General features: G+C 30.1%; 1 protein-coding gene across 1 annotated transcript in view; it reads right to left on the bottom strand.

Moving 5' to 3' along the window:
- Positions 1-10,323, bottom strand: part of LOC111623376 (CD9 antigen-like) — a 44,720-nt gene extending 34,397 nt beyond the window's left edge. The window contains exon 1 of the mRNA XM_023365927.1: positions 10,127-10,323. Coding sequence (XP_023221695.1) covers positions 10,127-10,192 — 66 coding nt within the window. The 5' untranslated portion in view covers positions 10,193-10,323. The remainder of the gene's footprint in view (positions 1-10,126) is intronic.
- Between the last annotated feature and the right edge of the window lie 9,613 nt (positions 10,324-19,936).

The following is a 19,936-nucleotide window of genomic DNA, read 5'->3' on the forward strand; positions in this document are numbered from 1 at the left end:
TGTGACATCAGTGTCGTCTTGTCAAGGAGGTAGAACCAGAAGTGATGTCTTTTTTTCTTTTGCCAAATTCCAGTTTCCTGTTGATTATTGCTCGACAACATGATTTACGGCTGCCACCACTTTATTTCATAAAATCCTATCTGAATTAAATAGGGTTTACCTAATTTTTAACAAACTTACTAATTACGAATTCTAGTAAGGTAGCCAAGGCCAAGCTTCTCTGATTTTAACCATTGTATCGTTTATTCATGTTTATAGTTTTTCTTTATATATCTATCTAAATGGCCTTTAAATACAGAAACTTTCGCTCTGGGATGCCCAAAATTATTTAATGCAATATCCAATGTGAAGGAATTTTCATTTCGTGATTTTACTTGTTAAAAAAAACCACGTAAATAATTCTTAACATAAATAAAACAAAACAGACAAAAACTTATAACAATTAGATTAATGCATTAATATTTAGGCTACGTGTTTACCTAATTTTTGAGTTTTATTTATTTATATTACGTTATTTTTATCCGTGTTGTTTTACTGAATGTGTTTTACTGGGGTGGTGGTTATTATTGGGGGGTTATCCCATGTCTTATTTGACATTACGATGTATTAATAAAAAATAAAAGTATATAGCTTAACAACAATCGGCTATTGTATGCAGGGTAAAGAAAGGAATGAGCGCTGAATAGCACAACGAGCCCAAGTCATAACCACAAGGCGAGGGGAAAAAATATATACGAATCATCCAAAATAAAAGATTTTCTAGAACAATGCTTAAAAATATTAAGCGTCACCATTCGTCCTGACTTATCGACTTCTGCTTATAATCTGCTCATATAGCGATAATCTGTTCATAAAATTCGTGAAAAGTATTGTTATAATATGTAGTATCAGATGATAATATGTAAAGTTGTAAAGCTATATCAGATTTATACTATATAACTATAAAAATTTAAAAATTATATACAGTATATTCTTACAGGGATACAGAATGCGAGATAAAGCAGTACTCAATACTTTTGTAAATTGCATTCTTAAAAAGGTATCGTTAATTCCGAGAACTTCCTACTAAAAGCATTTCGAAATGACTTAACTGTTACATCTAGAAAAACACTTTAATGTAGAAACGCAGGAATGGACAGTTGCCACCCACATTCTAGCTATTCGGATTTATATTTTAGGTTTTTGATAGCAACATTGGATCTGTCATAGACTAACATTTCGTAATATTAGACATTGGCTGAAATCCAGTGTGTTGAAAGAAAACTTTTTAAAGTTCAGAGTTTCAATATTCCGACGTTATACAAACTAAAATTGCTTGTGATCAGTTAGAATCAAATTATTATTTTATAAATTATCTAAAAATTGCGATCTAATAATTAAACAAATCATTGTATAATCGATTTTTAGGTCGCTCCTTTCTGTTAAAAACCTTATTGAAATTAGCATTTAATTAAAATAAAATGCTTTGTTACATAGTCTCTCGTATTTACTCATGATAAAAACTATTAGCAAGTTATTTTTTGAACAAAGCTAAATATTTTATACTGCATTTTTTTACACATTTCGACATCTTTCACGATGATTCACATAGCTTTAAAACAAATTTCCGAAACTAAGCCATTTACCTTTCACTTTGATTCATGGTGAGTAGGAGTGATGACTCATTCAACCCAGTATCCGCAGATAAGGTCATATTTAATTATGATTCTTTGAAACTTTTACAACGACGTTAATCGTCTGAATAAGGATTGTGAAATATAAGAACCTCAACATTTTACTAATGTTAAATAAAGTCATTAATGAGTCGTTTGAATCGTCCTAACTATAACAAAGTGAATTTTTGATTTATTTTTGTAATGCACTCAAGATTTCACTTTACAATATACAGTTAAACCTCCAAAAGCTTAACATCCTCCCAAACTATTACATTTTCAACTGGAATGGTTAGAATTAACTCTGTTTAACCTTTCACTAATTTACACCACTAAATTCTTAAATTTTACACTTTAACAAAAATAGGGAAAATTATACTCAAATTTTTACATATTTTATTATTGGCTGTTGCCACGGTTTAGAGATAGCCATCGTGAAGCATGAGATCGCGCGCCATATAATGGGAGAGCACTAGCAGTGCTACAAACGGCAGAAATGGGAGTTAGAATTTGTGCCATGTTAAGGATAAGCGTACATTTGATTAAAATGCAAATCATATTAGTTCATAAAATAGAAAAAGGCGTTTAAAGAGAGGAGCAACCTTACAATCAAAGAGAAAATTGCTGTTGTGCAAATGAACGAAGGTGATAAGAAAATAGACATTGTCTGGTATGTTCATAGTGTTGAATAAGCAATATTGTTAAACAAAAAAGGCTTTTTGAGAAAGAAAAATAAAGAAGTAGAAGATTGTTAATGATGAATTGAATGAGATAGGTGCATGTTTTCTGCTGATAACATTCCGACTTCTGAATCTGCTAACTTCAGGTGGTGATGGTAAACTTGTGTATTCTAGAGCAATGGTATGCAAACATTTTAACAGTGCGATCCCAAGGTAATTTTCCGCGACCCATAGATTGAATACCACTGTTCTAGAGGTTTTGTCTCCTGATCATATTTTCCATGAAGAATTTTACGACGATTCAACATCCAAATATTCTTAGTGAAATAGAAAATGGAAAAAGATGCAGATATTTTGCAGGATATACTTTCAGATTAAACAATGAAAAACTGACGATTCTTGACTGAAGATTTTACTGAAACTTCCAACCATTAGTGAAGCAACAGGATGATACTACGTTATGCACTATTTGACAAACTCTTCTGAAAGTAATGAATTCCCTAGGAAAGTCATATTTACAAGAACACTAGAAAATGAAGCAATTAACTTTAACTGATTTTTGTTCATTGAAAATTGCTTGTTTGCTTTAAAAATGAAAACTTAAACTATGCCATTTTTTCAGCAGCAGTACGATGTTTAAAATTTAATAACTCCCCAAATGAAAATGCAATGAACTGGGAGGTTCTCCGAAATGTTTTCGCTTTTCTCCGAAACGGAGAGGGTTTAAATTTTGGAAGTTTAACCGTATTGAAATTTTGAACTGTTTTTAAAATATGAAACTATTCTTTAAAAATATTTTAAAACTTGTAAAAACGTATTCATTTTGAAGTTTCAAAATACAGCGTGTTCGAGAAAGATCTTTATCATTCTAAACATTAATAACAAAAATACTAACAGGTGAAATGAAATACAGTTTGCTGCAAAAGAATGAAGAAATCTAAGTTTTTTTTTACAGTACCTTCAATGTAGCTGTACTGTACGTGAGGAGCTCCGTTAGTAGCACGAACAATGTCGAGTCTGTACTCGATTTCCCTCCAAGTATTTTTTAACATTTGCGGTGTAACAGTGAGGATTTGCTAATTGTATCCTTTCCTTTAAAACGGATCTATTAGAAACAGGTGTTTGATAAACCCTGTCTTTAACATAATCCCAAAAAAAGAAATCCAGTGGAGTTATGTCGGGCGATCGCGGAGGCCAAGGTATGGGTCTTCCACGACCAATCCATCGTTCGGGAAGCACTCTAAGTAATTCACGTACAGAAAATGTCCAGTGAGGCGGAGCACCATCCTGCTGAAATAAAACATTTGGCTGCAAATGTTCCAATTGTGGAATAATGTAAAACTCAAGATCATCCTGGTAAACATTGCCGTTAACAGTGGGCTTTTACATGATGCTGTAATCGGCCCAAAGAATGGGCCGATTACAGCATCATGTAAAAGTCCACACCAAACATTAAGTTTGGCAATTGATACCAGAAAAAACTCTTAGATTTCTTCATTCTTTTGCAGCAAACTGTATTTCATTTCACCTGTTAGTATTTTTGTTATTAATGTTTAGAATAATAAAGATCTTTCTCGGACACGCTGTATTAAAAATTCGTATCTGACATTAGTTGAAAGTTTCAACAGTGGATTTGTGTAAACGAAAAATAGATAAACAGTAGATAACACATGAATGATTTACATTAAGACATCAAAATAACTTTCTTCCTATAATTATGATTCTAAATAAAATTTAGTTGCATTCTTTCCACACATTTGATTTGGGACATTTAAACTTTACAGGTGAAAGTTATAATTATTATTATTCTTAATTACTGGCGAGTAAAATATTCAATAGAACAAAATTTTCGATCATTTTAAAATATATAATTTTAAACAGTATTATCTTTTGTGATAATGATGTCAGACATAAACTACTGCTAATAGTTAAGAAACGAACTTTTTAAAAAACTAAAAATTTATACTGATTTAATAATATTTATGCTAGAATTAAAATCACTGAAGGTTTATGGAAGTTTATTTATGGATAAACAATATACTGTACAGTATTTTCGAATATTTTATGCACAAAACCAAAAGTGCTAAGTGTATTTGCAAAAATTCTATACATCTTTAAATGTGCGATAAATAAAATAAATAAATAAATATATATATATTTATGTTTTAATTAAATGTGTTTTTTTAATTTCTATTATTTAATTTTACTTCAATAACATCTAAAATATTCATAAAAGTAACTCATTAATTATGAAAAATTCATTTCCGTTGACGAGTAAACGATAAATTTTTTGGATATTTTAATAAATATTTCCAATTTTTAGCTTTTAAAAAGGATNATATATATTTTTTACTCAAAATGTAAACATTATTCACGAACGATTTGAAGCTTAATACATTAATTAGAGACACGTTGCATTGAGTTTTTTTTTTCATAATTCAAGGATAAAATATAGTCAAAACTTTTCAAACACTTTAGACGAGATTTCCATTATACATTCCATACACAGTATTTTATTTTCATCTCTAAAAGTTTCCGGAAAGTTTATTTTTTCTTTTAATAATATTGCTCTTATGAGTTATCACTAACTGCTAATATATGATATTTACTATAATAATTCGGTTGGCTTCATCGATAAAGGGTGGAATTACAAGATATCTAATAGCATGATACGAATTCATGTAACACATCCAAGCAGTACCTGAGGAAAATTCTCGATAGAAAATTTTATTGATTAACGTACACTACTATATTAGAAGATAATGTATGTCTCTTTCTATAGATTTTCTGTAGAAATGAACAATAGAAAAGCTCATCTATGCAATAAAAACTTGATTTATTCTATTCCGTCTTCTATTAATATTTTTAACTTTGCTTAATTTATTATTTTCTATACGTTAGATTATTTATTTGCTTAATTAAATTCTTGTATTGAGCAATGAGAGCATCGGCATGTTTATCATAATTAGCTATTTACTAAGAATTAAAAACAATTTAAAATCATAAATACATAAGAAAATTTTCAAAAATACCGCATTCCATACGACATTTCCTAAATTCAATAATGCTAAGTTTACTGATCAAGTTGCAAAATGGAATTCAATAGCGAAATACTTACACACAACGTTCGAATTCACGTATTAAATACTTTGTTATAAATAAGTACTGGGAATTCAAATAAGTTCTAATATTTTTTATTCTAAGTGTCATTTATTTCATCCTCATATTTTTTTTCATAAAAAGTAAATTAGGATGTTTGCAAATGAATTTTTACTTTCCCAGTTGTTATAACAAAACATTTGGCAATCCGGCAAAAAAAAAATTAACCCCACAGATTTTTTACATTTTTGGACTTAGGATACCTTTAAACGTCGAGAAATGCAGAAAATTTCGGGGGTAATTTCTGTATGTATGGATGTTAGTGTATGCGTGTTATGTAGAATAATTTTGTTCACCCTCTTTGACGTTTAATTAATAACTCCTGTGATTTGTCGAAAATTTCTGAACTTTTGCGGGAGGTTTTTGTTTATTAGAGGAATTGATGCTATTATATTTTAATGGTTAAAGGTCGAGGGGGTGGAGAGATAATGGGGGTCGTGTGTATCTCCAGTAGGGTCGGACTATATGACGATTTTACTCGTTATTAGCATTCACAATTTTTTAAATAAAATTCATCCCTACCCTCAAAATTAAGCGTTTTGCCATTTTATAAATAGTTAAAAATATAAGTTTTAAAAATTAAATATGATAACAGATGACATCCCGAAAATGTTGCCGGAAAAGTTGAGCAAACTCGTTGCTGGTTTATTTTGTCAGTATTGACAAATAAATTTCTAGATTTCCTGAATATGATGTGTTGTGATTTTTTTTAAAAATATTATTATAAGCAGATATTAACTTGATTTTATCCAAGAATCTATCAAACTTCAGACAACATTGAGAACGATCATTAGGAAGTCAAAAGAAACTGGAGTCAATTCTCCATGTCTCCATGTTCATACAGTATATATACTGTACACACAACTTATACATATACACACATGTATTTGATAAAATATAGGGGAAAACATGTTTCGTTTTGCTTAATACTAAAAGTGAGAAGGTTGACTTAAGTAAACCATATAAACGAATTATGAAAGTTATTAAACAACAGCTAACCTAATTACTCAATTTAGATTGAGACACTAATAAATATTGAAAAGAAAATTAAACACAATCGATATTTCGTTAAACTGATTATATAAACTATATACTTTTTTTCTATTCAATTTAATTATTATTATATAATTCATACAGTCAATTATCAGAAATTATACAAGGCAAGTTATCAAAAACAAATTTTCGAGTTTAAAAACTCGAGGACAGTCTCACGAATAAGGCATTTAAAAACAGGAACAACGTATGAAGTCATTATATATATAAAGATTGTGATGTCATTTACCACTATGACGCAATCAACAATTTTTCAATTGGTGACCTACTCACAAGACCTTATATGCGAGACTAGAATACATTATTTTTGCTTATTAAAATGATAAATACGGATCACAATAAAGTAGTTTATCAGATTTATGGTAAAATGAACTTTAATATATATTTAAAATTTAATAAAATTATTCTAATATGAAAACTACAAATTCAAATATTTTGTACATTTGAAACAAATGAATACAAAATGCTACAATAATTATATTATAAGGTTTATATGCAAATTACATTATTTCAATTAATTTTAGCACATGCAGAGTTTGCTTTTTTGCTTTTAATTAAAATCAATATAAGAGATAACGCAGAAAGTAATAAATAATAAAATTTATTATTAAAAATAAAACTTTTGCAGATTAAAAATTAACATCATCGAAATAATTAATAATTAACCTCATTTGAAAATATTTAAAGTAGTTTAAATTCGATTAATGATTGTATTAACTTTATTTTTCACGTGTATTTATAATCTTACATTATTGTAAGTTAGTAAGAATTAAATGTACAGTATAAATATTTTATATTATATCGTATTCACATTAGTTTCTACACATGTTTAAAAGTTCAATAACCTAAGTAACCACGCCTTCAATAATTTTTTTCTCGTGAATATCCTATAGTTAAATCGCTCTTTCTTAAAATCGATAAAGAATAAAGCTAAATCTGATCCAGTTTCTTAATATTAATAAATTTTTGTATATACGTATATTTAGTTATATTTTTAAAAGCAGTACAAATCCGAAAACCTAGCTAAATTCTTCAGAATGTTCAAATGTTTGGATAATAACTTTACAACCTTAATAGAACGATAAGATAACTGAAATAGTATTATTTAGAGCTCATCCTAACAACTAAGCAGCAAATAAACAGTAAAGTACAGAATTAGATTTTAACTTGTCTTTACTATACAATACCAACCAAAAAAAATAAGAACAAGGGAACTGCAAAGTCGGTGAGAGAGAGAACAGCACGAAAGTCTACTTGATCTCAAGGTCGTAAGTTAATTACAACCGGACTAGTTCACGGAACTTTGAAACCTTTCTAAGGAAATAGAAATTAAAGGAGAACTTAAAATTTTCAAATTAATACTGGTCCAAGAAAAAGCATCCATTATTCTCCATATATTTGGTATTGTACATCCTGATGGCTTATTTACTAATGTAGGCCTATGTATTATAGTAAGTTATTCTTTATATTTTAGTATTGTAAAATATTTTTTATATTCATTTAAAAATTAAATTTATTTTTCATCTCAGCATAATTAATGTCAATAATCAAAATCAAAAACAGAATAAAAGCCATATGGTTTACTAAACATTGATAATAATGCATATTAATCATTAAAAGCTTAATTGAATTTAAACATTTTTATTAAATATTTTTTCTATTAAATTTAAAGTATTCGAAAAATGTGTTTCATAGGTTAAAAACAGGCATTATTAATAAACTTGGTCTTAAAATATTTTACATCTGGGTGCCATCTGCTAGAAAATCGTTTAGTCTAATATTTCAGAAATAATTTTCTTATGATTTTAAATAAAATTATTAAAATACTGAACCGAAATTGTTAATATTTAAATTTCTGGAAGTTATTTTTACAAATTGAAAATCGCAAGCCTTCTATTCAGGTTTTAATAAGATTCGTGTAATATTAAAAATTTAATTAAGGAGTTTTGTTAACTGCAATAAGAAAATTATACCGATATATTATATTAGAAATTTGTTTAGTTTTCTACATGGATACAAGTAATATGAAATCATTTAAAAACGGTTTAATAAATATGTATTTTTCTTAAAAGATTAATTTATAGATAACAAATAGTTAAAGATTAAAAATAATATACCATATTTTAACAGAGATGAATAAAGTATTTATATTATAAATAATATATTTTTATAAGACTACCTCCAAGTATTTTCAAATATTTGAATAGTTGCATGTAAATCAAAATGTAAAACTGCTAAAAATATCTTCGTTTTTGACACATGCTGCTACTTACGCAGCAAAATAAGAGCACAGGTATAATTTTTAAAATAATTCATTGCTATTTTCTATCAAAACGATAGTGTGTGATCATTTTGAACGGATAATTTAATAATTAAATTTACAATAATATTAAGGTTGACCCGATTTAGAAGACTATTCCATATAATACAAAACAGAATATTTATTTGATTTTCTATTAGACTACTGGTATGAGTTATCGTCTGTCTTATTATATAGTTAAAAACAAAAAATAAATAATTGGATATCATTTCAACGCTCATAATTTAAATTTTGTATGAAAAAGAAACCACTTTACGTAATAAATGCAAAACAAAACTGACTGAATGTGATTCATTTATAATGTCGGGGTTTTCAAGGACAAACTGAAACCTTGAATTTCTACTAGATATACAGGCCTATATTTAATTTCAAGACTTGTATCGAACAAATTAGCATAAAACAATTACATTAACACATATAATACACACACAACTTACATAATACATAAAGTAACACTAACGAATTTAATTTATATTTTCACTTATAAATTACGTATTATGATCGCCGAAAATCAACACAATACCACGTTTTAAAACATTCCATTAAAAAGAGAAACTGAGCATTGAAAATAGCCAAGTTATAAATAAAAATGAAACTATTAATTCAATTCATGAATAGATTAATATAAAATTATCGTAACAATCATGAAAATGCAACAATACGTTGACATTAATTCTAAACTTTTTTTTTTAAAAAAAACTAACACCTGTTTAAGTGTTTTCGTTTTGAAATAACCATTTGCCACACCCATGGATGATAGTCCTTCATTTCATTTCGGCTCTAAAAAATTGTGAAAAAACACACTCACACAAACACATTTTATGCATCTCGTTCTATAAACCAGTTTGGTGTTTATGATTTGCGAAACAGGCGCCTAATTTCATTCTTTTTCTTTCAAGACAAAGGCAAAATTATGTCAAAGTTTTAAGTACTCACCCTCTCACTTCTCAGTAATTGTAATTGGCAAACATCCAAGCGAAATTTGTTTCGAGTGGCATACCATTTCGTTTAACACTATGTTTAAACAACAAATCTATATTCGGTAATATTCTGGTATATTTCTCGATAAACAATTCAATTCAATAATTGAAAAATGATATACGAAAATAAACAAACGTAACACACGTTTCTAATTTTATATAAACGTTACAGTGTTATTTTTAAATATTTAAAACTTAAACAATAGTGTTTAGATATAACACACATATGACATAAGACAATACTTATAGTGTATTTATGTCAATTACAGAGCACTGACTTACCCAGAAAAGAAAGTTAAAGATGATAACCAAGTATTTGATGCATGCGTAACAACCTTGTAACGCCATTTTTTAAACGATACGATTCTCTTCGATCTATCGCACGAGAAAAATGGAATAAACAACCAGAAACTAACTCCAACTTTAATTACTGCTACCAAGCAGGGCGCTGATCTAAAAACGAACGGGAGCATGCGCACTGACTTCTACCTCTCTAAAATTCGTCTACATCTGGTGACAGATTTTGGAATTATTATTATTATATTTTTTTCCGCCTCCATTTAATACGTATTTTACTCTCTTTTCTATAAATTAACATCTCGTTAGACATCGAAATAATATTAGAAATATTTATTAGTATTAAACGTGTTTTAAGAAAGTAAATTCTAAAAGCAAATTTTAATTTATAAAAGAGAATTAATTACTCACGTTCTGACAAAGCGTAGGCGATGAAGCCGTTATATTTTAATAAATAATTAACGCGGTCTAATTTTATTAAATTAATTTTTTTAATGTATATATTTGTAAGTCGTATATCTTGTTATATTTAAAATTATTTTAATTAATTTAATACAATTATATATTATACATTACACTTTTAATAAGGATATTTTTAAATTTTTTTTTTTTTTTTTTTTGCGTGTATTAAGCGCTTTCAGAATTAATCACGATATAAAGAGATATAGAAAAAGTTTTTTCTGGATCTATTTTTAAAATTAAGATAATTTTTAATAACTTTTTTTGAATTTTAAATTATTTCTAATTTATCGTTATTAATAAGAGAGTAGGGGATATAAAAATAATATTTTTTAATTTTTATAACAATATTTAATCTATTTTCTGCAAATAAAATTGTGACATTTAAATAGTTTTATTTTTCGTAAAAGCTACTTTTAAGTATATTTTTAATCTTGTTTCCTGTCAAATTAACGAATTTCTTTAATAGATAAAGTAAATAACTTAAAGCTACCGGATTTTATATGTGTGTACTTAGGAAAAAAATTTTTCTATTTATACAATGTAACATGATTTTGACAAAATTGAAAATGCAAACTTCATTTTTCTGATTTAGAGTTTGATTTTAAATTTAAAACGCTACCGAATGCGAAGACAATGAAAAACAGGTTAAAAGTTTTTAAATGTTTACACAAACGTTTCATCTGAAGTACGAATATTAAAATAATTTTCAAATGAAAATGAAAAAGTAGCAGTAAATTTATTCCTCGATTTTAATTAAAATTCAATGGAAAACTGTTATTGTTACTAATCCGCACTTCCTAGAAATATGTACTACGCTATCGTATTCATAAATTAAAGTTTCATTTTCTTTTTTTGTGTGTATTAAAATTTCATACATTATAGTTTATTTTAAAAATATTATTCGTCGTACAAACGATTTAATCTTCGAATATTCGTTAAAATTTATTATTAATTGTAATAATTCATTTTAATACATTGGTTAGCTGAAATATAACATTTATTACTGCCAACTTGAAAATAATTTATTATTTTAATTATTATCATTAAAATTTAAAGTTTTCATTAAGCTTATTATTAAATTTGTATAAGAATAAATAACGATTTAAAGTACTTGAACATCAATACGTATTGATTATAAAAGAAGAAATTTTAAAAAGACAATTCAATATTTAGATTGGCGTTTAAGATAGTTCCTTATAGTACCGCACACGGGTAGATTTTGTAACCCGTAATTTGGGAAAAATTCTTAGGTTTCTAAACTGAGGTCTATTCTTCTGATATTTATTCGACAAGACGATCAACTTTTGGATTATAACTTATATTATTAATAAAACAGACTAAAGAATAGGGGAAGGCATTTTGATATTGCAGAAAGCAGTGGCGTAACTAAGATTTTGCTCTGGGTGGTGATCTGGGAGGATTATCTAGAAAGTATAGTCGAAATGAAGAAAAATTACCCCTCGCTACCGACAAATGAGTGTCCCTTATATACCCACTAGACAAATGTTCTAGAATAAAATTCAATTTTAGATCCGTTGTTTAAGATAAATATTAGTTTAAAATTTATTTCTAAGCCCTCTGGGATCCAACTCTCCCAGATCACCCTCCTTAACTCATTACGCCTTTTTGGCACTAAGAGGAACTCGTTTTAGCAAGCCCATTATGGGTTCGGCCAGGCCCACAATGGGATGGCCGGGTGGAGAGGGACTAGGCCTGACATATCCAGGCAGTTCTCCCCGATGGGGCAGCTGGATTTGATCCCGGATTCCCCAGAGCGGTAAACTGCCACCTTGACCGCTCGGCCATCTGGCCCCAATCATTAATACATGTTAAGGTACATTACGAAACACGGACCGGATGGTCGAGCGGCCAAGGTGGCAGCCTACCGCTCTGGAGTACACGAGATCAAATCCGGACGGGTCGATAAATCCCTAGAAAATTTTCGGGGTGTTCCGTCCGGATATGTCGGGCTCCGTTACTGTCGCCCCACTGTGGGTCTGGCCGAACCCATAATGGACTTGCTAATGGACGCCCTCTTAGTTCCCTCGGGGCGGAAAGAATTAAGTTCGATCCTACTCGAGATATGACAGGACTCTCTTTATTTCCCCACTACCTCGACCTTTAACCAACAAAATTTAATACCATCCGTCCCTTAACACACAAATCTCCCTGCATAATTTCAGAAATTTTCGATAAAAAGCATAGGAGTTATTAAGTCTCAAAGAGAGTGAACAAAATTGTGCTCCCCACACACATTCATATGTACAGAAAAAAATACCTGAATTTTTTTATTTTTTTGCGTTTCTGAACGTTTCAAGTTCCCGAGTCCAAAAATGTAAAAATCTTGGGGAGAGGAGTGATTTTTGACTGATCGTCATATTTTCCCTCTGTTACATATAACAGAGCCGGGAAAGTGACAATAACGCTACGTCGCTGTTACGAGGTGGAATTTCTAACCTTAAAGGGAAAAACTTTTTTATAAAATGTCATAGACAGAATAATGCTTTAATTGAATATGATTTTTACATGAGATCAGCTGAAGATTGTTAAAGCATTTCTAGTTTTTCCTCCCTGTTTGTTGACTTGAGTTGAAAGAGATGGGTCAGGAGTTAGGAAATCAGTCTCTGTGTTATATTCACACGAGGATAAATAATTGACAATGTAACGGACCAAATTTTGCTTCTAATCGGCTTTTGTTTTAGTTATGACAAAGCATATAACGTGATCAGGGATGCCAGACGTCTTGCAATGCGCGGACAGTCCTGCAATCTGTGCATTGCTTATAGACCCTAAGGAATTAATCAGCATCCTGCTAGAATTTCATTTGTCCTGTTAAACTATTTCAAAAGTGAGGATGTTACTATGCGCCTCAATCAGAACTGGATAGCAATAATGGGTCTCGAAGCGCAGATGTTTTCTGATGTGACGTTCTCCGTTTATCACATTTCTTTTTCACCTTTTAAGTACTTGTAATTACGTGTATATAAATTAATTTTCTAGGCTAAAATTTTATTATACAGATTCTGGTTTGATTCTCTACACGAACGGCTTCAGGGCAGTAACCCCAGCCTTTTCTTCCTCTCGTCGGCTCTGTTCTCAATGAAATTTATAAGGTGATATATGCTATATAATGACAAAAGCATTTATTATTAAGATACAAGAAAAAGTAATACCATAAGTTTTAACCATATTTACTTGATGGTCTAAGGCTCTAAGCCATAAATTAAGACGTCGTCCAGTGGCACCCCTAGACTATAAAAAACGTGGGCACGAGCTATAAAAAGGGACATCGTACGTTATTCAAGAAGTTTGAAACTTTACGATTCAATGTCGGATCAGCGCTCCCACAATGTGATGCTGATTGCACTTGGGGCTAAATTGACCTTGAAACAAGAAATGTGGTTTTGATTAAAGTACGATGACGTCGCATAGAACAATGGACAAATATTGCTCATTAGTTTTCTTTTTACATCTACATAATAGGCTAGATATATGAATTTTTTTTATTTGTTGATAATGGAATTTGGGACCGTCTTGGGGATTAGGAAAAGGCGCAACCCAGACGAAAAAGGGAGGACACGTACAGTACCCCAATGTACGGGTGCCTCTGGCATCGGCCTATCGCTCTGAAGAACAGAATCGAATCCGGACGAAGAAATTTTCACGGGTGATCTGTCCTCCGTCAATCACCAGTTCGCTGCCCGCATGTAATCTCGCTGAATCCATGATGAATTTAAGCTCTCTAGAAAAAGCTCTCTTACTTTCAACAGGATGGAAAGAGTTAAGGAAAAAATACTGGCTAAGACTGAACAATTGCACGTTATCAGACACATTTAGAGGGTGACAGATTAAAAATGCCTATTTACCCGAACATAATGAGAGCTATAACCGAATTCTGACTACAATAAGCAGAGGTTTATTAATGTATTGTAACTAACATGTTCTGAGGCAGGTAAAAAACTGATAACATTAAGTAACTGATAAAAGTATCATCGATTACAGTAAGTAGAATCTACTGTTTTCGAATTATAGAACAGATCGGCCATTACCGAGAGTGGCGCCATCTTTCAACTATAATATTAATTAGTACTTTAACGGTTATTTAAAAATCTAGTAATCATTTATATAAGAAACTTTTTTATTTCCTTTAGAGTGTACAACCAAACATAGGGATTAATAAATGAAAAGTAAGTATATTAATAACAAAAATATGATTTTATTTCGGATAAATTTAGGTGACAATTAACAATAATTTAATATAACTCTATATAAGCAATTATTTATTGTGATATCGTGACAACGCCGGGCTGCAATTTTTAATCACATTTTTAATTTATTTAATTTAAAATATATGCTCTCCACCTCAAATTACTATTGTAGTGTCTTGCCCCTGTACATCATACTTTTCCTTTAACAATAGAGTCGTGCCGGTAATCTATTAACTACTTTCAGGGGAAACATTTGAATTAAAATAACGTGACTTTTGATTTGCATCGAAAGTTCATATACAGTTAATCGGGGTCTTCTGCCCCTAAGGTTTCCACATCTTGTCTCATATTTCATCTATATAATTCTGTTCTCGAGATTAAGGAAAGATAGACGGATAGACGACAGTGGGAATTTATAGGTCTATAATTTTTCCAAATTGCAACCCAATAATTTAGATAATTATTGCAAATAATTAAAAATAACGCCGTATATACAGATATATATTATTTATTCATTATGTCTGAACTTATATTTTTATCATTCTTCGCACATTTCTATAGTTTTTTATCATTCTGTATCTTTTCAAAAAATTGTAAGCAATTACTTTTACAATTGACGTTTATAAGCAATTCTGCTTTGATAAGTTCAACGAAATTCAATAGCAATTATAGGGATTCTCGCCGAAATTTCTTCTTTCCCAAAATAAAAATAAAAAAAATGGAAGTTTGTAGTAAAATCAAACTTTTCGTTGTTGGGGGAAAATATTGTTGTCACAAAGATTTTTATTTTGTTTACAAAATTCTATATGTGCATTCAGAAATAAATTGAATAGTTTTTATGTCTCTTTTTAATTTAAAAAAAAAAACAATTTTTTAGCATAAATTTGCTTTTTGTTTACAAATGTAAAAGAGGATAATTACGTTTTCATGTAGGATGTAAGACATTTATCGTAATTGTATCACTGTCCTACCGAAAGTAGGACACGAGGCAACCCTATATCAAATTAAACATTGTAGTATAAAATGCTTCTTGTTCGGATAACTATGTGTCTATGTTAATTTTCCAATTGTCTATTAATATGCCTCAAAGCCAAACTTACTTTAAAATTTTATAGTGATTCCGGAACAGTTTAATAGCTTAAAGTAAACCACAAATAATAATAATAATAATAATAATAATAAAGTTTATAACATTAATAGCCAATTGAAAATTTTACGCTGTTATTTAAATATTGTCTGGTTAACCGATTTTCTTCGTCAACGAAGTCAATAAATTTGTTTGAACTGAAATCTCAAAACATTTTAAATTACATGCTATACATCTGGCTGAAACCGTTCTTTAAAAATATCTATTATAGCAGCATATAAATCCAGCACTTAAGCAGGAGCAGAAGAGGAGATATGAAATATCGATTCTTTTTAAAATCCTCAGAAACCATAGTTATTTTTAGCAGAAATTATACCATCTTGGAAGTTATTTTTTGTATTATTATTACTTTTTAAAATATTTTCTTAAAATTAATTTTCTATAGAAATCGAAGAAAAGATAGGCTAAAAAAGCTGATTGTAATTTTCGTTTTGTAACTAAAAACAATATTTGATATTTCATACAAAGTGCCAATTTTGCACAGCTTCACGATCATAAAATACTCGCGAAAATGAAAACATCTGGAGAATCTTTTAAACGTACATAATACAAATGGTTTTGTTATACATCAGCGGCGCACTCGAGATTTAATGTTGGTGGGAGCCGAGTTGAACGGATAAAAAAGTTTTTAATAAAAATTCAATAAAACTCCTACCTAATGTGACCTCTAATTCATAAGTTATATAAAATAGAAGACACAATACAAGAAGATACAATATAAAAAGAATCCAGCAATGCAGTAGCGTAGCGTAGTGGGGGTTGCAGGGGCGGCCCGCCCCGGGCGGCACTTTTTAGGGGGCGGCAAAATTTCACAATAAATAATAATATCTTGTAAGAATTTGAATCATTTTATTTCATATCTTCGTCCACCTACGATTCGGACCGATGGAAATGAGCACGGAATAGTGTTACCATCCGGACAGTCCGGGAATCGACTCGCCGTCCGGGGATATCGTGCGCAACCTGTCGGCTTTTTTTTTTCTTATGCATGTACGATTCAATCGTTTGCACATACACCTCCAATATCCAATAGAGCTAGGTCACTTGCGTTACTCCTATCCAAGTCACCCTAGCCACTAACTGTAACTGATTTAGAACCAGCATGCACTGCACATTATTCTTCGCATTGCAAAATGACATACGCATGCGTCAGGAACTTCTGTTCGAACAAACCTCACCTGCCGTCCGGGTCAGCGATTTTAAAAAGATGGCAACAGTAGCACGGAATTTTTCATTACTTATTCTGTGACAAAACTGAATTTTAGTCTTTTAAATTGAGATACCTAAATAAGGGGGGCGAAATTTTCCTCCGCCCCGGGTGGCTGACACCCACGCTACGCCACTGCAGCAATGAGTTGTTTAACTTTCCCGGCAACATTTAAAACTGTGTATGACGCCTTCTGTTATGATATTTTATTAAAAACTTATTATATTTTTAATTGTTATAAAATGGTAAAAAGCTTAATTTTGAAGATAGGGGTGAATTTTAGAAAAATTGTAAATATTAATGAAAAACGAGTAAAATCGTCATTAAGTCCGACCCTACTCGAGATACAGTACACGATCCTTTCTATCTCCCCACCCCGTCGACCTTTAACCACCAAAATTTAATATCAATCCCTATAATATACAAACCTAAAATGCGGACGTAATTTACAGAGAGCCTCATACGAACATTTTCAAATGCAGTAACCCATCAATAAACGTAATTTATTGACCTTTAAAATAAAGTTTGGTGTACATTTATCTTACAGAAACACCATGATGAACCTGATTATCAGATGTGGTGGGTCAGGCATTTGAGCTTCATCTTGCTGCTGCGCTCTCCGCTCATCATAGGTATCATCAATTCGTTGGGTATCATCATCTATATTAGCCAAAGATGTTCGCTTTAATGATCTTCGTGGCACTATTGGCTGTCTCTGTAGATGCCGAGAAAAATCAAACTTTGTAAGAACCGATATTTCATGCAAATAGGTGTATCCGTTCTGTGTGTAGAAACGGTTAGGTTCAAAGTGCTGACTGCAAAGAGCACTACTATTGCTCGGTTTCCATTTGTCACGGCGTGTTAACCACCGACCGAAGTATTGCTTGTTTTTAGGAAACCTGTCAACAAAATATCCATTGTGTGATCGTTTTACGTACAAGAAAGGACACCATATTATCGGTCGGAGATCAAAACCTCGTAATTCCAACATTTGCTCAAATTTGAATTACAGCATTAGTGGATAACGAAACACTTTTCCCGTAATATGTAAAGGTCCTTTGAGAAATAAAATAATAACACAAATTTATATTTTTTATTACAGCTTATTGAACTTTTAAAATTAATTTTAATTTTAATATGTCCATACATTATTGTTATTTAAAAGAAACTCTATAGATAACCGAAATTATAAGAATTTTCATGTTCACCATTTTATGACTAATTTTAAGGCTATTGCTCTTTAATTGAGTTATGTGCAATAATGGGAATTAAATTGCACAAATAATCTCTGATAAATACCTGATTATCTACGTACAGTATTTACAGTTTTCGTCTTTGAATAAATAATCGAAAACGATACGCTGTTCCATGTCTAATAATAAAGAATAATTTATTTTATAGTGAATATAGGTTTTGTAACTTTTAGTAAACATACAACTATTTAGAATCTACATCACTATGACAGACTATGGCATTATATGCATTTAAATTATATAAATGCAGAGAAAACTCCTGGTAATCCAATTGAGTAAACCGGTAAACCCGAGTTTGTCTTATAACGGAATCTGTATTAATCAGGTAACAAAGTTCAATTGGCAAAATAAATTTTTATTCGTTACGCATTTAGCGATTAAAACATCCTTTCTTCAGGCTACAAATACGTAAAATATATCCGACATTAGTAACTTTATATGACAGAGTAAAATACAAGGAATTTTCCAAAAGACGCTTTGAAGAGCGTATAGTGACGATACTGCAAGGTATTTATGTAAAGACTGGAGTTTTCTCGATTGGTAATTTTAAATTTTTTATTTTTATTTTGTCATTTAAAGTTACTAATGTCAGCTATATTTTATGTATTTGTAGCCTGAAGAAGGGATGTTTTAATCCCTAGATTCATAGCGAATAAAAATTTTCTTTTGCCAATTGAACTTTGTCTCCTGATTAAAACAGACTTAGAATACGTCAAACTCGGATTTACTGATAATCTTATAGGAACATCTATAGGTTTTTCTGTATTTATACTTTTAGTAAATTTTATTTAAGATTTATCAGCTTAATTCGTTTATTTAAAGCCATGAATTAAATTAGTAACGAATTAAGATGATAAATAAATTATCATCTTAATTCGTAATTATAAACTGCAAGTGCAGCTTATTCTTCTGAACGGCTACATGTTTCAAAAACTAACTCGTTTTGCCATTAAAAATGGTATAAAAAAAAAAAGCAAACTAAAAAGCTATCTTGAGCGCGCGAATTCACGCAGAGAAGCCACATAAAATTTCCACCGCCTATTTATTGACTGGATCCATCCGTTTTCTCCTTGAGTATTTAAACTGACCAAAACGTTTCGTACTAATTTTGAGACGTTGTACGACTATGTAATTTAAACTGTGTTGCTATTTTTATAGGAACCGAGATTGGCTTTGCCCTATGAGAACAAGGGATTGGGGTGCAAGACGACTACTCCATAGTCTACCTATTACCTGTACACTCACATTTAGCTAGTACGTATCAAAAACAAGATATAGCGAGATGCAATGTATTTGTCTACACCCCATATATCATAGACACATTATGTTTAAAATATATAAAATTTAAAATTATACATGCCATAACGAATAACAGTTTAAAACATATATAAACAGTGTACTCAGCAGAGGGATACAACAATCTTACTTCATCACGTAATGCTTGCTGAGAAAAATTATTTATCAAATCAAAAATTACATTTTTATATTTAATTATATAAATTAAAACATTATAATATA

The sequence above is a fragment of the Centruroides sculpturatus genome, unplaced genomic scaffold, assembly GCF_000671375.1.
Source record: "Centruroides sculpturatus isolate CEXI.00-Female unplaced genomic scaffold, Cexi_2.0 scaffold279, whole genome shotgun sequence".
In the NCBI taxonomy this organism is placed as follows: domain Eukaryota; kingdom Metazoa; phylum Arthropoda; class Arachnida; order Scorpiones; family Buthidae; genus Centruroides; species Centruroides sculpturatus.